Source organism: Panicum hallii, chromosome 8 (genome assembly GCF_002211085.1).
Source record: "Panicum hallii strain FIL2 chromosome 8, PHallii_v3.1, whole genome shotgun sequence".
In the NCBI taxonomy this organism is placed as follows: domain Eukaryota; kingdom Viridiplantae; phylum Streptophyta; class Magnoliopsida; order Poales; family Poaceae; genus Panicum; species Panicum hallii.
This window is the reverse complement of record NC_038049.1, coordinates 6,160,167-6,182,884: the sequence shown is the minus strand read 5'-3', so window position 1 is coordinate 6,182,884 and position 22,718 is coordinate 6,160,167. Positions and strand designations below refer to the sequence as shown.

General features: G+C 46.5%; 2 protein-coding genes across 3 annotated transcripts; one reads left to right on the top strand and one right to left on the bottom strand.

The window, feature by feature from the left end:
- Positions 1-482: 482 nt before the first annotated feature.
- On the bottom strand, positions 483-1,203 carry LOC112903489. Its single transcript, XM_025972758.1, has one exon. The coding sequence runs from the start codon at positions 1,175-1,177 to the stop codon at positions 701-703; it is 477 nt and encodes a 158-aa protein (XP_025828543.1). The 5' UTR covers positions 1,178-1,203; the 3' UTR covers positions 483-700.
- Positions 1,204-9,469: 8,266 nt separating this feature from the next.
- Positions 9,470-20,935, top strand: LOC112903389. 2 transcript variants are annotated; one of them, XM_025972646.1, is made up of 5 exons: positions 9,470-9,582; positions 9,660-9,866; positions 19,329-19,733; positions 19,838-20,016; positions 20,119-20,935. In XM_025972646.1, exons 3-5 carry the CDS (start codon positions 19,362-19,364, stop codon positions 20,744-20,746), a joined length of 1,179 nt encoding a protein of 392 aa, XP_025828431.1. In that variant the 5' UTR covers positions 9,470-9,582; positions 9,660-9,866; positions 19,329-19,361; the 3' UTR covers positions 20,747-20,935. The 2 variants fall into 2 exon arrangements, with proteins under 2 accessions (XP_025828431.1, XP_025828432.1); XM_025972647.1 differs by lacking the exon at positions 9,470-9,582 and having other exon boundaries at positions 9,637-9,866.
- The last annotated feature ends 1,783 nt before the right edge of the window (positions 20,936-22,718 follow it).

Genomic DNA, 22,718 nt, shown 5'->3' with positions numbered 1-22,718 from the left:
TTGTATTTTCTTCCTTCAACGTAGCTGTTTGTGACAGCTGATAGTGGACTGATTGGACAGCACAGATCAACATTTTGTTTGTGCTGTTAATTTTTGCTGATGCGCATATGTATGGAATTGTTTAGTCGAGAGCGTGGCCAGCCAGCAGCAGTAGTACTTTACAAGCTGGACTTTAGCATTACTGGGCTTTACATTTAGATGGGCCTACATATATAGATGAGACTATGTCAGCCTTCTAGATCACTTTACTCGTGCTGTGTTTGCATATAAAATTGACCACACAATCTGGCCACTTAGCTTTATATTCAGGTCTTCCACAAAAGGATGCTGGATGCATGATGTTGCTTTACTCTTTACAGGCGCTTTATGAATTATCTTCACTATTTGAAATATTTGATCAGTTGGTGGTGGTGATGGTAAGTTCTCCCGGGATATTCGGATTGATCTCGGCGTATAAATGAATGTATTGTGGTTTGGATCTTTTTTGTGTATCTTTACTCAAAACAATTAGAGCTTGGTTACAAATGAGATGACCTCGAAGATTTCCAACCTCATCCTAGGACTCTTCCTAACCACTATCTGTAACCAATTCTAGCAAGATTATGTAACAAAGACACACAAGCAAATCAAATCAACAGGTAATCAATGCTACAGCCTGCAATGCTTTTTACATGATTTTCTCTGCAATCGACAAAAAGCCTCAGCTGCACTGTGGGCTGTGGGCAAATGTGTCGACGGGGAACGACTTGGACACCGGGCCGGCGGAGAACCGGAGCTGGTCGCCGTCGCGGTCGACCTCCGTGACGCCGACCCACGCCAGGAGCACCTTCACCTTCACCCCCTCGACGCCGGTGATCGACATGGGCTGGATGCTGCCGGCGACGCGGCTGCTGTAACGGATGTGCATGCTGCCGGCGCGGAAGCTGCAGTCCCCCGGGAGGTACACCTCGAAGGAGTCGTCCGGCCGGAGGACGTACCCCGTGACGCCCTCCGGCAGGATGCCCTCCGTGAAGTTGTAGCGCTCCAGCATCTCGTAGGCCGTCGGCTGTGGCGGCTCCGGCTCCGGCGAGGGAGCCAGGGTGGTGGTGTCGTCGGGAGAGGCGGCCACGGTGAGAGTGGCGAGGCAGAGAGCGATGGTCACGCCGAGGAGGGGGAGATGGTGCCTGCTGGGGGCCATGGTTGGTGGCTTGGTTCTTGCTTGTGGATTGTGCGATTTCTTATGCAAATATGGATGGGCCAGCCGGCCAGGCGGCTGTATATAAAGACGCCTTGCAGGTTAGATGAACATGTAGCCAGCCTATAACCAGAAATACGCTCACTGACAACTAAACCCAGAGTTACATATGAATATGAATGTACGTACAGCCTGGAATAATTTTTTTCTGTCATCTAAAAATAACCAGACATACACTCACTGACAACTAAAATCAGAGTTACAAATGAATATGAATGTACAGTCTGGAATATTTCTGGGACTATCTTTTTTTTTTAAGAAAAGGGACTATCTATTTATATGTTGACGGGCTACGTGAGTAAAATATGTTACTTTTGGGACCATTGGATTAAAATCAAAGAGTTTGCATTCATCCATCTATCATCTAAGATAGAAAAAAATAAATTAGAACACTTTTTACTAGTAACATTTTATTTCACTGCTAGAACATTTTGTTTCTTAGACTGGGTCATTTTTACAACTACAAACCCTAGGGACTAGAAATCATTGGTCAAACTTGGGTCATTTTTGCAAAATTTGAACTGAACTGAACCTTGGATTCAGTCGGTCATGGTTAGGGCTGGACAAAATACTCCTATCTCGTTAGCTTGCTCGGCTCGAGGCTAATTCAGCTTGGCTTGGCTCGGCTTACGTTTTTCTCACGAGCTGAGCTAGCATTTTAGCTCGTTAATATAACGAGCCAGCTCGATGGCTTGTGAGCTCTACGAGCTAGAAGCAGCAACCCCACGGCCCACATCGGTCCAGCTCCAACCGTTCATCAAATCCCTAATTCTAGCTAGCCCTGAACCACCGAGTCGCAGTCGTCCCCTCATCCCCTTCACTCACCTGAGTGAAATAGAGCCCCTCCTCACCCAAATTTTTCTTCACTCCCTTCTTCACCTCCATCCCTCCTTCTTCTTCAACTCCGGTGAGATTCCGACGAGGTTAGGGCTTCGGGGTTAGGGTTTTGGGGTTGCTAGAGAGCGGCTGCGCACCGCCAACCTTAGAAGGAGGGTCGGCGGCGGCAGGCCGGCTCGGCGGTGGAGGTGGGTGGGGGGCGGTGAGGCTGGTGGCGGTGCGCCGGCTGGCCCGGGCGGTGAAGGAGGCCGGTTGGAATGGTGCCGAGGCAGGGGCGTCGATGGCGATGGCGGTGGGAGGCGGCGGCGGGGTGGGCGGCGGCTGGCTGGAGGAGGAAAAAGGTGGGGGAGAGGGGAGGGAGGAAGAAGATAAGGTGGAGAGAGAGCCTTCGATTTTAGATCCAATGGTTCAGAAATTTGAGTGAGGAGAGGCTTTGTTTCACCCGAGTGACCAATAGACACTCCAAAAGAAAAAGAGAAGCAGGAGCCGACGCGCGCCCGTTGCCATCATTCTCTTCCCTTCCTTGCTCTCTGCTTCTTGCCTGCAGTGCGAGGACTTCGATTTTGGAGGACGAGACAACCATGGCCAAGGCTTTATGCAACGGCATCTTGGTTGCCATGCCGTGGGACGTGGGAGTTGCGGGCTGGATCTGCAATCGCCAGGGCCTCTGCAATTCTCGTCGCCCCCTCTCCCTTGACTCATGTGCATGGTCGTGATGGATGCCGGTGCTAGGGATGAGCGTCAGCGTCCCCCACCCCCCTCTACTCGCGCCACCTAGCCGCCCGGGACGAGCGTCAGCCTCGCCCGTCAGCCTTCCTCGAATTGCGCAGCCTGGGACGCCGACACCTCACCCCTCCCCCTTCCTCGACTCACCCGCGCATGGGTGCCTGGGACACCAGCGCCACGGACGGTAACCGGCTCGCCGCCCACCGGCCCCTCTGCAACCTCCCTCCATCTTTCTTGCCCGCTGCCCTCCGACCTCAGGCCTCAATCTCTGTTCGCACTCCCCTCCGAGCGGTGGGGGCGCATAGCCAGAGCCGTAGCAGGGAGCCGCCACTAGGAGCCGCCATGGAGGACGATGAGCCGTCACATTAATATTCTGGCTCGTGAGCTGACCGAACTAGCTCGCGAGCTAGATCGAGCTGAGCCGAGCCAGCCTTTTTCTCGTTTTGTTATTGAACCAAGCCGAGCTAGCTCGTTTATATAATGAGCCGGACCGAGCCGAGCCGAGCTGGCTCATTATCCAGCCCTAGTCATGGCCAACCAGGTTAGGCCAACTGCGCCACGCGGCGGCCGGCCATGGCTGCGCTGCCCAACGGGCAAGGGAGCTCGCACGACGCTGGCGCGGCCTCCCCCTCCGAGATGTCTCTTTAAACCAGCATCTCTTCCATGCTTCTTCAAGCGATAGAAGGTCCACCATTGTTGTCCTCAAATCCGAGCTCCAAGTTCGCCTCATACAATCCATTTCCCTCCAATTCCTCGCACAAATGGCCTCTACACCTTGTCCCCTACCCATTTGAGCCACTTTGAGTCCGAGGCTCCGAGCCCCACCTTCCCTCGCTGGGAATCGAGGTTTTTCCATCCGCCCATCTCCGTTCTGCACGTCAAGCCGCACCTCACCGTCGACCCGCTCTTCCGGTCATCTTCCTCGCGATCCGACCTGTGGTGACCTTCCCCACGTTCTTCTGGTCCCCAGCACCATCCGACTGATGGCCGCCCCACCTCTGGCCGGGCGCCGCTGTCCATGCGCTGTGAGCACGCAGCCAAGCCGCTGGTCGCAGGCTGCGCGTGCCCCAGGCCGCGTAGCGGGCCCCGAGCCACACCCCGGCCCGTCCCGGCTGCTCGGGTGCATTCCGAGCTTGAAGAAGCCCCCTTTTGCCATGTGTTTTAGATTTCCAGGGGGTTATGCATAAATGTGTAGGGACTTTTGTGAAGAAAACAATATATCTAAGAGCCTTCCTGCAAATACTTTTCGGTTTTTTCTTTAATTAATAGAATAGAAGGCTGAAAACGGTTTAATCCGTAGAAAATCATATAAAAATGTAAAAATGCAAACCACTTTTGTTAGCTTCCTCTCGAGTAGATCTATCCAGTGGTATAACATGAACTGTGGAATCTAAGGTGTTACATTAGTTTTGATTTATGCAATGAAAATACTAAATAAAATTAATAAATTCCTAGTCAATATTCCGAGTACGATAAATATGAATCCACTTGGGATAGCTCTATTGTGATCAGTAGAGTTTAGTGACATAGCTGTTCAGCATATGTTGTACATGTTTTCTGTGGTTTTAGCATAAGCATGAGTAAAGAGCAAGAAAATGCATAAAATATTTATAATGTGCAAAAACTTCTGCCAATTTACCATGTGATATAATGTGTCATATAAGTGCCCTGTAAAATTCTCAGGTCCAGAAAATAAGTGTAGATTTATTTATGATTTAGTATTTTTTTTCTAGGTGTTTTACGTTAGTTAAATCACCAGAAATTATATTCTGCTCAGAAAATATTGAAAACTTCGCAGTATCTTAATCTGGTAATACTTGTGCCCCTAAAAATTTCAAGTACAGAAAATAATCCTAGATTTTTTGGTGAATATCTCCCTATTTGGATATTATGGGTGTTAGGATAAATAGATTCTGGTGCGGTAAAATACTCATAAATTACTGGAAAATATATTTTACTGTGATATCACTGTATATGTGTTCACCTTAATTCTTGTTCACAAAAATATCTCAATTAGTTTATGTGCTGAGTAAATTCCATCAAATTCACGGTAAAGTTATCAGGAAATCATGGTGCAGATTAGGGCTTAACACTCTCGGTTAGGGTTAATGATAGCTGTGTTTGAATTTGTATAGTTAAATGACTAGTTTTGCTCTTTTCAATGCCTTAATTAGAGTTTTCAATATCTAAAAATGGTTAACCACACATCTGAACCACCTTTATAACCAGCCCACTAACTGCCAGCCAGCTTCCTTATAATGAGATTCACTTATGTTGATTTCTACTCGGTAAACGATTGTCCATGTGTATGTTTGAGTTGCTGCACTCATAGTAAGCACCGTGTTTATACTTATTGTGCATGCATGAATCTCATACACATGCATGTCGTGTAGATAACTCATTAGCTGCCGGCGTCTACGAGTTGGTGGCCCTGTCCAAGAGTGTGTCCGAGAGTGAGCAGCTTCAAGCCGACGTTACTCCGACCCCACGAGATCTGGACCAAAATCTGGAAGAGGCTAAACCCTGTGAAGAAGGCAAGCACCGGAGCATTTAAGTTTCAGGAGTTACTTGAAATCTTAGATGCATGATGTATAGTACCTAAGTTCTCTTACTATTATGTGTAGGTCGTTACCTTGCCATGCTAAATAAGACTTAATTAGTAAATATCGAGTGATTGCCTGTCATTCGTGAGATATAGGTTCTTTACCTTATGTTGTAATCATAAGGATCGTGGGTGGAGCTTGTGCCATATTCGTGTGTTGATTGATCGCCCCGTCTGCGTAGCTGAATTTGATTAAGGCTGAAGCGTGTGGTCAGTTGGTCAAGTTTTTGAACATACTAATCCTATGCCGGGAAATAATGGAAACTGGTAAACCGATGTACCTATTGGAACCGTCGTTTGACTTTTTCCCACTCCTTCAAACACGTAGGGAGATGGCGGGTGTAGTGGCTGCGGATTAGGTTCGCATGTGGTCAGTTTGGAGCTTTGCATCCGGTTGGAGTGGGCTCTATGCAGACGTCAGGGAGAGATGGGAAAGGTTGATGTATGAGGTTGGTGACGCTCACATGGAGTGCGATTACGTCTATCCATGCATGGTTTAAAATCAACTCGAGTTGTCCATCCTTCGCGGTAAAATCAACTCGAGTTGTCCATCCTTCGCGGTTACATGAAGCTGCTTGATCTCTTAGCTTGTCACATTGTATTGAGCGAAGAACTACGATGATTAATTTGGTAGCTGCAAATCTAGTTAATGGTTAGCCTCACATTAATTTAGATGCTAAAACCTAGTAAGGATCCACTCTTAGTTTCTTTTTGGCAAAACAAACTCCTCAGCCAAAAGCCTTGCAGGTATAGGATTGGCTAAGTATATACCATTAGTAGGGTAAATTTTGCGGAGTATTACTATATTCAGTCTTAAAGATGACGATGATGCTTATGATCCAGTAGCTGCTCTGACTTGACCTTGTACACTGCCACCTGGTTGATCTGTTGAGTTTGAGCCGCCCGCTTCGGGAAAGGGCCGTGGTGAATGATGTCATGTGTTGGGCTTCAATATGATGTCATTTGTATCGTCATTTAGAACTATTGTTTTATTTCAGTTTTGCCCATGAACTCTGTTATGTAATAACTTTTAAGAATTCGAATTTGGTTTGTAATATTTATCCATGTGAAACTCTGTGATATAAAACTTGTGAAGAATTGTAACCTCTGAGCTCGCCTTCGTGTGAGACTTGCTGCTATTTGGTTTTCGATCAAAATGTTGGTGGTTCAATTGAGATGTTACACGACAAATTAGTACGATTTGTGAGGATCTGTGTTGGTTTGGTCTCACGCTTGAGCCAGATTAATGGGAGCGGTGTGTTGGTTTGGTCTCATGCGCGTGAGCCAGATTAACGGGAGCGGTCTGCGACAAACGGGCAATCTGGCACATATCTAGAGTTCAAACATCCATTATACTTCTATCAAATATTGAATATACCATACCTATCTAAATTTTGTATCAGAGCACTTCAGGATGGCCAAGAGAATGGCTTTGTTCGTTGACCGTGAGGCACAATATTTCTTTTGAGACATATGATATTTATCCTATCCTGTCCATAGCAAGTTTACTTTTATGTTTATCCGTAGGTTATCCAAAATTGAAGCCCGCGCACAATTGGTTTGAATGCTACCTTACTCCATGTCATCGAGAAGGCTGGGTACTGCTTGAATATGCAATGCAATGCATGCTGGATTAGTTCATCCATGGCATCAGCTCTTGGTTCCTATAGCTAAGTTTGACTAACTTAACGTATTTAATTTGAGGAATTTTGCAATAGTTGAAACAAATTAGGATCGTCCATCAGGCTGAATCCGATGATTGAGACATAAAAAGTACCTAGAGGTACCAAGAGATACATAGAAAAAGTACCAAACGACACCAACATAGTTGTGACCTATACCAAAATAGGAAAGGTACCTCCCGGTACCTTCTGGTAACTTAACAAAATAGGAAAGTACCTTCCCGTACATCCTTACCTCCCAGTATCTGTCCAACTTAACCACCAAGCCAAAATTTATTTAACTCGCATATGCATGCATATATAGAAGTAGAATTTGGGAGAGAGATACATGCTGTCAAGATGCAAGCATTCTAAAACAATCCAACAGGTTAGGTCAGAAAATAAACAAACAACATCAACAAAGCCATCATATAAAGAAATGCAGAATAATACTTGATAGACATGTCTGATTAAATTGATTGTTTATTACGTAGCTAGTATAGGACTTAAGTAGCATCTAATCAATCAGAGTAACTCCAGCAAACTCTCTAAACAGCCCCCTATCTCAAGTTTAAAGGATGAAATAGAAAAAGATGCACTCCAGCAGACTCTCTACTCGTCCCTCTATTTTGGGGAGGCATCCAAATCCCCTCCTCCACCCTCTATTCTTAGGGGTTTTTAGGCAGTCTTCTATTATAATTTAGAATTGACGGCTATTGCTGAAGTTGAAGCAAATTTAGAATCCTCTAAAAATTAAAGGCAGCCACCATTTAGCATTTGGAGGGTATAATTTAGGAATCATTGCTGGAGTTGCTCTTAGATAGATAAATAAGAGTTATGGTTGGGCATGGCCATGTCGCTGCATGGAAAATTTATTTTATGGCTGGTTATTATATGCCTGTTTTACTTAATTAGTAAGAGGATTTGTTAATTCAAGCGTTTGCCCCAATCAATTTGTCTCCAGCTTTCCGAGTACCAATTTTCTTTTCTTTTGTCTCTTTCTTTGCTAATTTATCTTACCTGCGCTACCTTTTTTTTATTAGTCGGGCACCAGCTAATTGTTGTCTCGTTATTAGCTGGGCAATCCGACTAGGAAATAGCTGCTAACAGGTGACCAATTACCCTGCCACCACTGAACGTCAACATGCTAGTCCCCTTGCTCATGGCAAGCGCTTGCCATGGCGGAGCTAGCGCCCCGCGATAAGAAGCATGCGTGGAGTGAGGAATGTTAGGTGAAGGAACATTATATGGAGCTACGGCCACCGTGGAGAGCCATTGGGGTTGGAACCCTGCCGCAGTCAAGCCGGAGTACCGGTGGCCAGGGCCGGGCCGGAGCCCACGCCCTCTGCTGCTTTTCGTCGTCTGCTCGTAGTAGGGGAGGGGGAGGGGGAGAGCGAGAGAGTGGAATGAAGAGAAGGATGACGACATAGGGGAAAGAAAAGAAGAGATAAGGTTAGGAGAGGTGGGTTCCACATTTGACTTTGTGGTCACGAGCGACATGGCAAGATTTCTGGTGGCGGTCATTAGGGCCGCCGGTCTCTCCAGATTTTGTACTGACGTTGGGCAACACCGACTGTCAACACAGTAAAATGAAGGTCTCGCCACAAATATTTTCTGTACTAGTGTGCTCATAATAAACTTGCCATGTTATCAAAATTACTAATGCAGCATGCTATTTAATGCTTATTTAATACTTATGAAACTTTTGATGAAACTGTCGCTAAGACTAGCGCACCGCGATTCCACTATATATCTCAGTATTACTGCAAGAGGCTCTACATTAACTCTTCACAAGACACACCAAAAAGGAAGATAAATATTATAAATTCTTATAAAAAATGAAATATCTGCCCCTCAATCAAGATTGCTAAGCAATAATTCTGTTCCAAATTATAAATCGGTGCTTTGGCCTGTTACTAAATAGTATAGTCCTCCACGGGTTATTTAAAAAAAAAGCATCTTCTAACTTGTCACATGTGATGTGTAGGTGGGATGGTAAGGGAGGTACACGTGAGGCTTGAGGTTGTGGGTTTGAATCCTCACGGCCGCGCAAGTGCATTTACGTATGAAAAATTCGCATGACTTGTGATGATGCTTTTTTGCAAGCCTTCGGAGGTTCATTATATTTTTTTATTTTTAATAGATGGCGCATTTAGTACCAGTTACTGCAACCGATACTAAACCGTTCTTCATTTAGTACTAGCCAGGTGGTACCGGTTGCGGCAATCCGTACTAGCCACGCCATATCACCAATACTAATGCTAGTGTTTTTAACAGTGTGCATATTCTTTTACTTATCAAGATGGTCTGTAACCTTTAACTAGCACCGTACCAATAATTGGTGATTCGGCCATAGGGCTCTCGTATTTAAGGCTGCCTTGCAAACAATCATCAATGCCACAAAGCTCCCTTGAAGCAAGTAGCACGAAGTACGTATGCAGTCCTTTGTTGGTGTAGATATCGGAAATTCTTATCCTCTGTACTTCTGAAAGTGCTATAGTTATACCGTGTGCTGCATATCAGTGAGCTACTTTTTCTGCCTTTTATTGTCTCCAGACCTGCAGAACCTGATCTCTCTCCGCTCCCTGCACCTTACCAGATTTGCCTCCTGCTCGACCGGCGGACGACGAGAAGCTGCTGAGCGGACGGCCTTCGCCGAGACCTGTGAATTACTCGGCCCTGTGCTGCCGCACCAGGCCTGGTGATTCAAAGCCACTGCAGCGGAGGGTTTCCACGCGGATCTGCTCCGGTGAGACGTGATCGCCGGCGTCGGCGCTGCGGGGACGGCACTCCGGCACCCATCAAGGTTAGTGCTGCTGTAGGATGGAATTTGGGTGTAATTTTTATGAACTCGAGGGGAAATTTGGGAAGGGGCTTCACGCCGGCTTCGTCGACGGAGCTGTTTTGACTGGCACGATTTGGTATAGCTTCACCAGGAGCCGCTCGACCAAGGCACTTAAAATGGTTCATCAATTTTCATTTTAAATCGTAGACAAAAAAAAGTAGTTTCCACGTTAGTACTAGGCTAGATAGAAATGTAATTTTATTCTAATTGGATTTATTTACATCATTTCATAATCCTAGTATAAAGATATTGGAGCAAAGCATCTCATGTTAGATTATAGGATCTGCTACCGCGTGATTAGATTAGGAAAATCTCTGTGCAATGGCTTAATCGGGTAATGCAGAGGGTTAGAGAGAGGAGAGGAGCACGGCATACCCTCGTGCCCTAGTCCAGCAGCTGACGCAGACGTGCCCGCCATGGTGGTGCAGCGCGGGGCTCGGGGCGGTCCGGCCGTAGGCGTACAAGGTCGCGGTGGCCGGCGGTGTGGATGAGTCCGCGAGCTCGAGGTCGAGGGAGATGGCCGGAGGAGCTTCCCGCCGCTGCTGCGCCTCTCCTCTAGATCGGCTAGGGTTAGGGTTGTGTCGGTGGGGTGGCTGCGGCGCCGGTGAATCTCGTGCCGTGTGCCGCTGGCCCCCACCTCCTTTTATATGGCGCAGTGCGACGGGGGCCCACCAGCTAGATCATGCTGGTACGCCCCCGATCAGGGCGCGTGAGGGCAAGGCTCTCTCGGATCCGTTAGGACTCCGAGGGGGTTTTGGAGATCAACCTAACAGTCTCCCCCTTGATCTCACTTTGTATTTTTCTTTCCTTTACTTTTCTCGCTTCTTCATGGATTTGTACATAGAGCATGCTTTATCGTCACGGTCAATCGCTGATAGATTCAACAGCTACAATATACTCCTCTATTCAGAAAGCGATTCTTTAACCTTTTGGGCCCCTGTAGTCCGAAAATCACAGGCTATCCCTTAGCCCCATGCCGGCTACGTGTTCCTTGAACACGTTGGGTGGTAAGCCTTTCGTTAGCGGATCCGCAAGCATCTTCACTGTGCTTATATGCTCAAGATTTATAATCTGATTTCGGACTTTATCTTTCACAACATAATACTTTATATCTATGTGTTTGGCAGCACCACTTGTCTTGTTGTTGTGAGCATACATTACTGCGGGCTCGTTATCGCAGTACAACTGTAATGGTTTAGATATATCATCAACCATTCTCAGACCGGGTACGAACTTATTTAGCCAGTTCACCTGCCCTGTAGCCCCATAACACGCAACAAACTCGGCATACATTGTGGACGATGTAGTGACGGTTTGTTTGCAACTTTTCCACGATATTGCTCCCCCGGATAGGGTGAACACATATCCTGACGTGGATTTTCTGTCATCTCCTGCGTAATCGGAATCTGAGTATCCTACGATACGCAGAGATTCTATTTTCCTGTACGTTAATATGAGGCCTTTTGTTCCTTACAAATAGCGCAGAACCTTCTTTACCAATTTCCAGTGTTCTGGTCCTGGATTACTCTGGAATCTGCCAAGCAACCCGGTAACGTAAGCTATATCAGGGCGTGTGCACACTTGTGCATACTGTAAGCTTCCCACAGCAGAAGCATATGGTACCGTTTTCATTTGATCGATCTCGTACTGAGACTTGGGGCATTGAAATTCCCCATATCTGTCGCCCTTAACTATAGGTGCAGGTGAGGCACTGCATTTGTGCATGTTGAATTTCTTTAGGACCTTTTCTATATATGTCTTTTGCGACAGTCCTAACACCCCTTTCAATTTGTCTCGGTGAATCTCGATTCCTAGGACGAATCTTGCTTCACCGACGTCTTTCATCTCGAAATGCGAGGACAAAAACTTTTTCGTTTCCAGTAGCAGACTGACATCACTACTTGCCAGTAGAATGTCGTCCACATACAGGATTAGGAAGACGTACTTTCCATTCTTGAACTTTGCGTAAACGCAATTGTCCTCGACATTTTCTTTAAACCCGAATTCTTTTATTGTCTTATCGAACTTGAAGTACCACTGTCTTGAAACTTGTTTTAGCCCATAAATCGATTTCCTCAGATGGCATCCCAATTTTTCTTTGCCTTCCACGACAAAACCTTTCGGCTGTGCCATGTAGACGGTTTCATCTAAGTCCCCGTTAAGGAATGCTGTCTTCACATCCATCTGATGTAATTCTAGATCGTAATGAGCTACAAGAGCCATTATGATTCTGAAAGAATCTTTACAAGAGACTGCGGAAAACGTCTCGTTGTAATCAATTCCTTCTCTTTGTGTGTATCCTTTAGCCACGAGTCGTGCTTTAAATTTATCTATATTCCCTTGAGAGTCATATTTGGTTTTGTAAACTCATTTGCAGCCTACTGTTTTGGCTCCTTTAGGAATCTCCTCTAGGTCCCACACTTTGTTGGTACTCATTGATTTTATTTCGTCTTCCATAGCGTCAAGCCATTTCGACGAATGTTCACTTCTCATGGCTTCTTCAAATGAAGTGGGATCATCTTCCATTTGAATTTCTTCGCTATTATAGACTTCATAGTCGATAGAAATAGCGCGCTTCCTTATTCTTTGAGGTCTCCCGTGTGCCTGAGCCTGCGGTGCCTCATCTATTTGGGGCTGCTGGTGCTCCTCTTCTTGTGCGGCAATTGGCTCGTCAGGAGCCTGATGAATGGGTTCCTCTTCCTCATTCATCGTCACCACAGAAGGAGCCAACACAGGTGTCGGCATCGGAGTGACTTGCACTGGCGGTGCAGACACAGCGGGCAGTGGGAAAAAGGATTCCTGAATCACGGGATTGGGTGTATACACCCGCTTCTCCTCAAGATCAATTTTCCTTGCTGTGCCGCTCCCTCGGATCATTTGATCCTCAAGGAAAACTGCATGTCTTGTTTCTACAAATTTCGTGGATCTGTCTGGGCAGTAGAAACGAAAACCCTTTGACCTTTCTGGATAGCCAATAAAATGGCAAGATACCGTTCTGGAATCTAGTTTTGCAATGGTCGGGTTAAATACTTTTGCCTCAGCAGGACTCCCCCACACCCACAGGTGATTCAGTGAGGGCACTCTTCCTGTCCACATTTCGTACGGCGTTTTCGGCACCGATTTACTTGGAACTCTGTTGAGAATGTGAATGGCGGTTTTTAGTGCCTCCATCCATAAACTCACTGGCAACGTAGAGTAACTGACCATGCTTCGCACCATGTCCATTAGGGTGCGATTGCGTCTTTCAGCCACTCCGTTCTGTTGAGGCTCGCCCGGCATCGAGTACTGGGCTACTATGCCTGGTTCCATCAGGAACTTCGCAAAAGGTCCTGGAACTTGGCCATATTGGGTATGTCGACCGTAGTATTCCCCTACACGATCGGATCTTACAATTTTAATCTTTAAATCGTGTTGATTTTCTACTTCGGCCTTGAATATTTTAAACTTATCCAAAGCCTCCGATCTTTCTTTAATTGGATAAATGTATCCATAACGGGAATAATCGTCTTTGAATGTTATGAACGAGTCATAACCATCCACACTCTTTACATTAAACGGACCACAGATATCTGTGTGAATTATTTCTAATACACCTGTGCTCCTCTTAGCATTTTTCTTTATTTTCTTTACGAATTTTCATTTTATGCATTCAATGCATTGCTCTAAGTCAGAGAACTCTAATGGAGGAAGAATTTCGTTTTTAATTAATCTTTCTATTCTCCCCCTCGAAATATGGCCTAAACGACAGTGCCATAATTTCGACGACGTATCTTGAGTTTTCTTACGTTTTCTATTTGCGAGTGTAGATGAGGATACATTCGCACTGTGATCGCATACGGAATTAACACTTTCGCGTAACGATATCAAATAAAGATCATTCTTTCTGAATGCAGTGGAAATTACTGTATCATTACATTCGATCAAGCATTTCCCATCTCCAAATAGACAAAAATAACCATCTGTGTCCAGGCGAGACACACTAATTAAGTTTCTGTGTAAAGAAGGAACAAATAAAACATCTCTAAGTACAATAATGAAGCCAGTGTCGAGTTCCAAATGAATGTCTCCTACTGCTTCAACGTCTGCCTGATCTCCATTTGCCACTCTAACTTGCTTTTCGCTTCTTTGAGTGGTTCTCGTCGAATGGAATCCCTGTAAAGAATTTGCAACATGAACAGTTGCTCCTGAATCAATCCACCAAGTAGATTTTGAATATTCTATATACAAGGATTCATTTACAAACGAAATAACATTCTCACCTCTCTTTTCCATGATCATCTTTAAGTATTTGTGACAGTTCTTCTTGTAGTGACCCCTCTCTTTGCAGTAGAGACACTGATCTTTATCTACTAGAGCCTGTCCCTGCTGCGGTCTGTGTTGTTGAGAGCTTTTACCTTTAGAGGAGGACGAAAAATTACCCTTGAAATTGGTATTTTTCTTCTTGTTTACATAGTTTAAAGATCCGCCAGTGGTGGATCTTATCCTTTCCTCCTCTTGAACACACATCGCAATGGTCTTTTCAATGTCCCAAGTATGTGGTTGGGTGTTGTAATTGACAACAAACGTGTCAAACTCTTTTGGTAACGAAGCAAAAACCAGATGGACAATGTGATCCTCCTTGAAGGCAAGGTCCAATGATTTTAGCTTGTTATTCTGGTTGACCATGCGATGAATGTGTTCCCTTATACCACCGCCAGTGTATCTTTCTGAAACCAGTTGTTTGATCAACTGGGTCGCATAAGTCTTTGAAGAACCAGTATACTGGTTTTTTAATTTTTCAAGATACTCTATGACGGTGGCACAATCTGGGATTGAGCCCATAATTGCAGGCTCAATCGTATTCTTTACCACTGCCAAACATTTCTTGTTGGCAGGGAGCCATTTTGCATACAGCCTCTCATATTCTGCTCTTTCTTTCTTATAAGCAAGCTCTGTTTGCTTCCAAGAAGCATCTGTGTCTGTGTCCTCTCTTTCAGGGAGCACAGGCTCTGTAGGAGTCGGTGTAGCTAGGACCCAATCCAATTCACCCATGATGAAATAGAGATCCAGCTTTCTGTACCATTCATTGTAATTATCTCCCTTTAATATTGGAATATCGTTGATGGAAAACATCATTGATACTCCTCCTGAAAAACATCCATGAGTGGTGAAAACATTAAATTAAAGTCAAATAAAATTATTGCATATGTATAAATACGACGTTGGTCATAAATTAAAATATGCAATATCCTTGTGTATTAAAACTAAAACTCCGTTGGGCAGAATTAGAATCAATACATAAAAATTATCTATTAAAATTGAGGCATAAACTCTGTTTGTATTAAATCTAGAATACCGTTGGGCATAAATAGAAATAATACATGAAAAATATCTATAAAAGGTAATTCAGTAAAAGTTGCAATATTGTCACTTGTTAACGTTGGTCAAAAGGATAACAATATTACGACTCAGAAAAATATCTATTTGCCTTGAAGAATTTAAATTATTCCGTTGGTTCAAATTTAAGTTTCAAGACGAGTAACCATTAAAGCACATGAAACTATGTAATCTTTGCAGCGGAAAAACTGTAATTCTATCAAAATATGTCGAAATTTATCTTTTATAAACATTGCATCAAAGTTCATTCAAGTTTGAATTTGAAATGTATCAAATTCAATCAAATTCTATTGGAAAAGTGATTCTGGAAATTGAAAAATGATGCACAGCTCTTTCTTTTTCAACCAGCCCAGCCGGCCCATTCCCCGCGCGGCGGCCCAGCGGCAACAGCAGCCCGTGCGCGCGCGGGGCCTGCTAAGGCCCGGCCCGCCTTCCCTCGCGCACAGCCGCGCAGGCGCTCGCGCGTCCGGGCGAGAAAACCTGGGCCCGGGCCGCGCTTTCCCTTCCCCGCCTGGGCCTAAAGAAGCCCACACACGCGCGGGACGATGGCTGCCGTTGGATCGAGATCAACGGACGCGCGTGGTTTTCGGTGGATCAAAAACACACGGCGCAGCCCCTCCCCCGAAACCCTAGATCATTCGCTCTCTCTCCCCGACGCCTCCTTCTTCTCCACTCACCCGAGCGAGAGCGAGGCGACCGGCGGAGTGGCGCCACGGCGAGCCCCCTTGCCGGCGTGCGCGTCCACCGCAAGGTGAGCGCGCGGCCGTCGAGGGGCTTCACCGTGGTGCCCAGATCTGTGGCGCGGCGAGCAGCCCGGAGCAGCTCGCACGTGCACTGTCCGCGCGGGGCCCAAAGCCTCGCGGGATCCGGTCGGCGCACCGGCATCCCGTGCACGCCGACGGTGGGCGGCGCAAACAGGAATGACGGGTAAGTTCATCCTTGGCCGCCGCCCCTTCTCTGTGTTTGATCTAGGGTTAGGGTTTCTTTGGTTCTGTTCGGGATTGTTTCTGGGATCTTTTCAAGGGTTCTGTTCCTCTTAATCTCTTTGGGTTTCGATGGGTTATTCGCTCTGTATTCCTCCAATCAGATTAGGCAACTGATACCATTGTTAGATTATAGGATCTGCTACCGCGTGATTAGATTAGGAAAATCTCTGTGCAATGGCTTAATCGGGTAATGCAGAGGGTTAGAGAGAGGAGAGGAGCACGGCATACCCTCGTGCCCTAGTCCAGCAGCTGACGCAGACGTGCCCGCCATGGTGGTGCAGCGCGGGGCTCGGGGCGGTCCGGCCGTAGGCGTACAAGGTCGCGGTGGCCGGCGGTGTGGATGAGTCCGCGAGCTCGAGGTCGAGGGAGATGGCCGGAGGAGCTTCCCGCCGCTGCTGCGCCTCTCCTCTAGATCAGCTAGGGTTAGGGTTGTGTCGGTGGGGTGGCTGCGGCGCCGGTGAATCTCGTGCCGTGTGCCGCTGGCCCCCACCTCCTTTTATATGGCGCAGTGCGATGGGGGCCCACCAGCTAGATCGTGCTGGTACGCCCCCGATCAGGGCGCGTGAGGGCAAGGCCCTCTCGGATCCGTTAGGACTCTGAGGGGGTTTTGGAGATCAACCTAACATCTCCCACACTAGCCTCCTTGTACCGGGGCCTGTTTTTCTAGTAGAAGCTCCCCTGCCTCCGGAGGCCTCAAAATTAGTATCCAACTTCAGCAGCAGTCCCTGGTAAATCTTAGCTACTATCTTCTTTTGACGTGAAATCTGCCTGTAAGTGCCTCAGCTTTTTCGTGTTTCCTTTTCCTCTTCTTTTATTTCTCCTTTGGGTCACAAGGGCACGATATGGAACTTGGGAGTAGATCGTGCTGCTAAGCATGGCCAGCTGCCTAGGATTCCGGCGAGGGAGCTTTGGGGGCCTAAGTGTATTCCACAGGGTATACAACTTTTCTCGCAGTTGCAGGCGAGAATTGATGTCTATAAGTAGTTCATACTGTCAAATCAGCAAGACACCATCTTAGAAACTCCGAACTCTAACGGATGGTTTCTTCGAATGGGACTCATAAGGAATTTTTTGTTCATCTCTTCCCTCTCTTCTCTCTTTCTCCAGCCCAAATCCGGCACAAGCACTCACGGTGAGCAACTGAGCAAGGCCACGACATCCATGTGTGGCAGCGGCAATGTTGGCCAGGCCATCTAAAAGGAGCAGACGGTGGGTGGTTTGCCGTGGGAAGCAGTACGTGCGGGCTTCCTCACTGAGCACCCCTAGGGTGGACTCGCCCGCTACAAAAGGGGCCACGCTGTGGCGGCGGCGCTAGCGTCTCCCTAGGGTCCGTGCGGGTGGACTCGCCGGCAGCGCCGTCGGCAAAGGGCCTCGCTGCGGGATCCATGCCTCGAGTAGCGGCGGGCATCCACAGGACGGCGAGCAGAGAGAAGCCGAGTAGCATGCCGTAATGAGCAGGGCGGCGAGAGGCGAGATGGAATCCAGCCTAGGCCGATACATCGGTAGGGGCGGGCCCAGGGTAAAGGTATTCAAAATCTTTAAAAGGCGAAAAAAATTTGGCAGCTAAAAGTAATTCTTAACAAAGGTTCAAGAAAGGGCTAGGCGCTAGGCCACTGCCAAGCGCCTACGCTGAGTAAACGTAGATCTCTCTCTTCTCTCTTCCTCTCTCTCTAAGACATGGGAAATGAAGTTCGGGTTCCAAGAGATAGGTTCCAACAAGCCATCCCCACTACATGTACTGGTTGGCTAAAGGCTAAATTACCCCTGCTACAGAAAATAAGATACACACCCGCAGAGGGGCAAGATGGTCCAACTTTTTACAGATGCATCGAACGGACGTGCCGCCTCTAGGATTTAGCTTCGCCTCAACACAAGCTTTGTGATGGCTCCATGTGCCCTCCATCCCGCCATCAAGCCGCACTAAAGGCACCCCCTAGTTTTGAGGCCCAAATCGGCTAACCTACCTGGATGGTGGTTTTGAGGCCCAAACCACGTAAACTGTCCATGGCTCCTTGGCCGCCACGCGACCTCCTCGATGTTGACGTGTGTCTGGCCTCCTGCAAGCCTTTGACGCCTCCGTCCCACTTAACTCGAACGACGCCATCTCCATCTTGTCATGTACTCTTGCTCTTCCTGGCACCATGCGGATTGCATGTGACTTCGACTGGACTCCTCGGGCCCCTTGGTCGAAGCCTACTCATATTCACCCTTCACCGCCCTTGGTGCATCGGCATGAACCTTTCGCCTAATCTTCACCGCGCCGTCGGCCGCCATGTCGCATGCTGCACCTGCACATCACGAGCCAAGAGACACATCAGCCCACTCAACGGTTCTCAATCACTCATCATCCAAGAGTGACCACCATTGGTCCTCACACATTTTGTCTACATGGCTATACATGCCATGCATATATAACTTATGTTAGTAAAATATCAAAGGAAGAAATAAGTAATTTAGTATATACCGGTGTACTTTGTAGTACTCTTTTTATAATGATGTTTGGAGTTAAATTAGATGCAACTTTAGCTATTTACCATATATTTTGTTTATAATGGATATGTGAGTATTTTAGATGCAAATTTAGTGAGTTACTCTATGTTATTTTTTATTATGGAATATGTATGTAATTTAGATGAAGAACGGGGTTGTTTTAGGTTAATTTTCAGTGTGGCATGTGTGGTTATTCTTTTTAGGAGACACAATAGATCCAGTGGCTATGATGATTGCAGTCGTCTATTGGATTGGCACCCGGATATTTATTATTTTTATGAGAAATTTGTAGATTTATCTTTTTTTCTAGTACGCCTGTCTCATCATGATTAACGTGAAGATTTTAAAATAAGCATCCAATTAGTAATGGTAAGATAAGAAGGCCTAGACTGACGATGACTAGGATCTTATTTACTGATACAGCAAATTGATGTGCTACATTATTATTTAGCTGCACGTACGTATCCATCGGACAGAGAAAAATCCGGGCCTGAACAAAGAAGCAAGCAATAAAGCACTAGAATTTTAGCTGTGGAGCGACAATAATGCATCATCCTTCGGTTAATTTCAGAAGTCAAGATCTTCCATTGGACTGCACTTCACCATGGGTTCCGACGAGTGGGTTCTGGACTCGGGCACCTCCTTCCACTTTACCTCGGACAGAGATTTGCTGCACGAATTCCAGCTTGTGGAGAATCCTGTCGAGTTTATGACTGGGTTGGTTGGAATGCCCTTTCCTATTCGTGGGAGCGGGTCGGTACAGACGGAGAAATTCAATATCCCGGATGTGCGCTATGTTCCGGACATCGGCCGAGTATTGAACATCATCTCCGTGTGCAAGCTCTCTAATGATCATAACATGTCTGCCAACTTTGGGCCGGACCATTGCACGCTGGAGTTAGAGAGTGGAGAGATTGCTGGCCTGGCTGTCTTACGCGACGGCAGATACGTGTTGCAATATCTGATCATCGGCCAGGTACGCGGTATTGATGATCGATTTGATTTAATCCTTAGCTAGGATCGATCGGTCGATCGATCCGCCGCAATCAATACAATAAGGTATCACTTGAATGCATGCAGGACGCCGATGCAACCTTGCCCACAGGACTACAGCAGCCGAAGCTGGAAGAAACGTGTGATCAAGAGGGATCACAGCAGGAGTTGCCGTTGGATGATGAAGCAGCAGCATCTCAAGCAAAGCAAGGGGGGGCCGCGATGCAGCGTGTGCTAGACCGGTTTGGGCTCCCACGCTTGAACAGGTACGTAAAATGTGAGTTAAATGAGATGTAATTGCCTGATGCTATCCACGCATGCATGCACGTAGTATATCTACCACTGTATACGTACGTATACTCTTGCAGGAGGCCGGATGATCCAAGAGAGTTGCCGATCCATGTCGGCATGGCCTATTATGCTGCTGCTGAAGATCCATACGACCCAAGTGTCTTCATTCTGGACAGCGGCGCGACTCACCACATGGTTCCAGACGGAACACTCCTGGACCGTGACCGAGAGACCAACATAGAAAGCACAGACACCAGGTTCCCCGCGCACATTATCCGGGACGTCCACGTCGCGAACGACAGGCTCCTTCCGGTTGCTGGCATCGGGAACATTACCGGGGCCTACGGGGTGACAATCCAGAACGTCCTGCATGTTCCAGGTCTGCCCGCCAACCTGGTCTCTGTGAGCCAACTTATGACTGAATTAACTAGTCAGCTGGAGGATCAGCTTCGGCAAGACCAGTTTGCTATTATCCTCGAGGGCACGGATGTGAAGGAGCTTCAGATTCACAGGCTTGCTCGCCAGATTGACATCGATATTTTACCAAAGCGCGATGTTCTTCGAGAAGCTCATCCGGTGACCATAGGGAAAGTCCAAGTGGGCCGCAGCTCTCTTGATGTCAAAGGCCTCTACCATCTGCATGAACTGCGGCCATGCCCGCCTGTCAACCTCGTGGCCGACTGGATCATCAGAGAGGCACAGTGACTACATCACGTTATTGTGTTCTCCATTGCAGAGTCAGTGTGGTCTCTTCAATCAGAGGCACAACCTACAAGAACAGAGTCATCGTCGCTCGGGCCATGCTTTTTATTAAGTGCCCCTATAGTTCGCCTTGTTTTCTAAAGTAATATAAGCAAGGTCAAAGACTCGGTCTTCCGCTTTAATTTATCTGTTACTGTCGCATCATTCTCAAAAATATGTATGTTCCAAACATTGTTTCTTTGTATCCAAACATTGTTTGAATGTCTTGCTTGGATGGTCATGATTTGGTCCCCTGTTCCTTTCAATTGTCAGTACTAGTGCTCAGTTTTGTTTGCGTGAGCTAGTTGTTTGGCTTTGTTGCTCTGGCCACCACCTAGTCATCGTGCTATACTTGTTCTGGGCTGAGTTTGTCTCCTACTATCCTTTGAGTGGTTGCCCTTACAGAGATGTGATCGAAGGGGCTTTTGCTGATTTTTTTTCCATCTGTGCTAAGAACAGTGGAGAGAGTGTTTAGTGTTGGGAAATCCTCCTCATAATATGAGCAGTGAGGAGAGTAACTAAGCTCCTAGTGAGCAGCCCCACATGTAAGGGAGATAGCCTAAGGTATGGACCAACTTTGGTATATTTAGCACAATGTGTGCAGCCTTCCAGGATAAGGAAGAAGCCTATGGAAACATGGAGAGAGAGACCCACGAAAATTTCAAAATAGAGCCTCCACAAGGAGAAGAGAGAAGAGAGGGAGAAGAAGGTGATTGGAAAGGAGATCTTGCAAGAGAGCAAGAGGGATTCATCCTCAATATTGTGAAGGTTTAGATCCAAATCTTTGGTGCCTCCAATTTGTTGTTCCACCACTCTTGATGAAGGCCTTCTATACCCCACCTCTATAGCTCCCAATCTTCATGTTAGCTTCCCAACATGAGAAACATGGGAAAAACCCGGGATGTTACAGCAGCCAGAACTGGTAGTCTCCCGAAGTTTGCCGCTGCCCTAGCCTCGCGCGAGCTGAAGTACACGTATGTGATGTTGTAATGAGGCAACATGCTGATATAGTGTGATTTAATCTAGATCTCAGTAGATGCTACTTTACCACGAGAGACTCTGCTGAGGTCATCTTAGTGTTTCCTCATTGCGTCAGCAGTGAAGCAAGTAATATATATTACAAAACTTCTCTTTAATCCCGATTGGGGAACCTTTGTCCGGTTTCCCAGCCAAACGAAAGGCCTCCGTCTCTAATCCCGGCTGCAGCGACAGGTACTAATTAGAAGCTTTGGTTCTTGTTTGGAAACAGGATCAATATAATTGTTTATAAATGTGAGCGCTCCTGCTGCCCACGCCCTACTCTCCTCCACCAGTGCCCTACTCTCATCCACTCTTTCCCGTCTCTCCTCCACCAGTTCCTGGCCGCTGGCCGGCCTCTCCATGCCCGCTGGTCTGGTTGCCATCCTCAGCAGCGTCGACTACACACTACTACAAAATTGATTTTTCTAGTCAGCGTTTTCATAGCCAGTTTTCAAAAAGTGGCACTGTTACATTTTCACAGCCGAGTTGTAAGTAAACCGGCTGTGAAAATCATTTTCACATCCGGTTTGTGGCTAGACCTGGCTGTGAAAATCAACTGCATTTTCACAGCTGGTTCCAGTCACAAACCACCTGTGAAAATCCATTTTCACAGGTTCTAAGCTATAGTGCACATCAATTTTTTTATTTTTATTTTATTTTTCAGATATTGTTTCTTAGACTAGGAGCACATAAGGGACAATAAAAGAAATTTCAGCCCAATTGGATCTAAGCTATGGTCTCTAGAAAATCATGAAGATTTGAAATGTTTAATATTAAAGAAGTGCAACACCCGTTTGTTTGCACAGCCTAAAACGTTATTTTTCCTCATAATACATGGACATATTTTTTACATGTCTTATACTACATATATGTTGACATGGAGGAGTTTTGGATTTTCTTTGAAATGGTTTGCTAT

Excerpts from the sequence above, each read along its gene's own strand:
- LOC112903489 (XM_025972758.1), bottom strand. The coding sequence starts at position 1,177 with ATGGCCCCCAGCAGGCACCATCTCCCCCTCCTCGGCGTGACCATCGCT.
- LOC112903389 (XM_025972646.1), top strand. The coding sequence starts at position 19,362 with ATGGGTTCCGACGAGTGGGTTCTGGACTCGGGCACCTCCTTCCACTTT. Across the intron at positions 19,734-19,837 it reads AATATCTGATCATCGGCCAG|GACGCCGATGCAACCTTGCC; the intron begins GTACGCGGTATT and ends GAATGCATGCAG. Across the intron at positions 20,017-20,118 it reads GGGCTCCCACGCTTGAACAG|GAGGCCGGATGATCCAAGAG; the intron begins GTACGTAAAATG and ends ATACTCTTGCAG.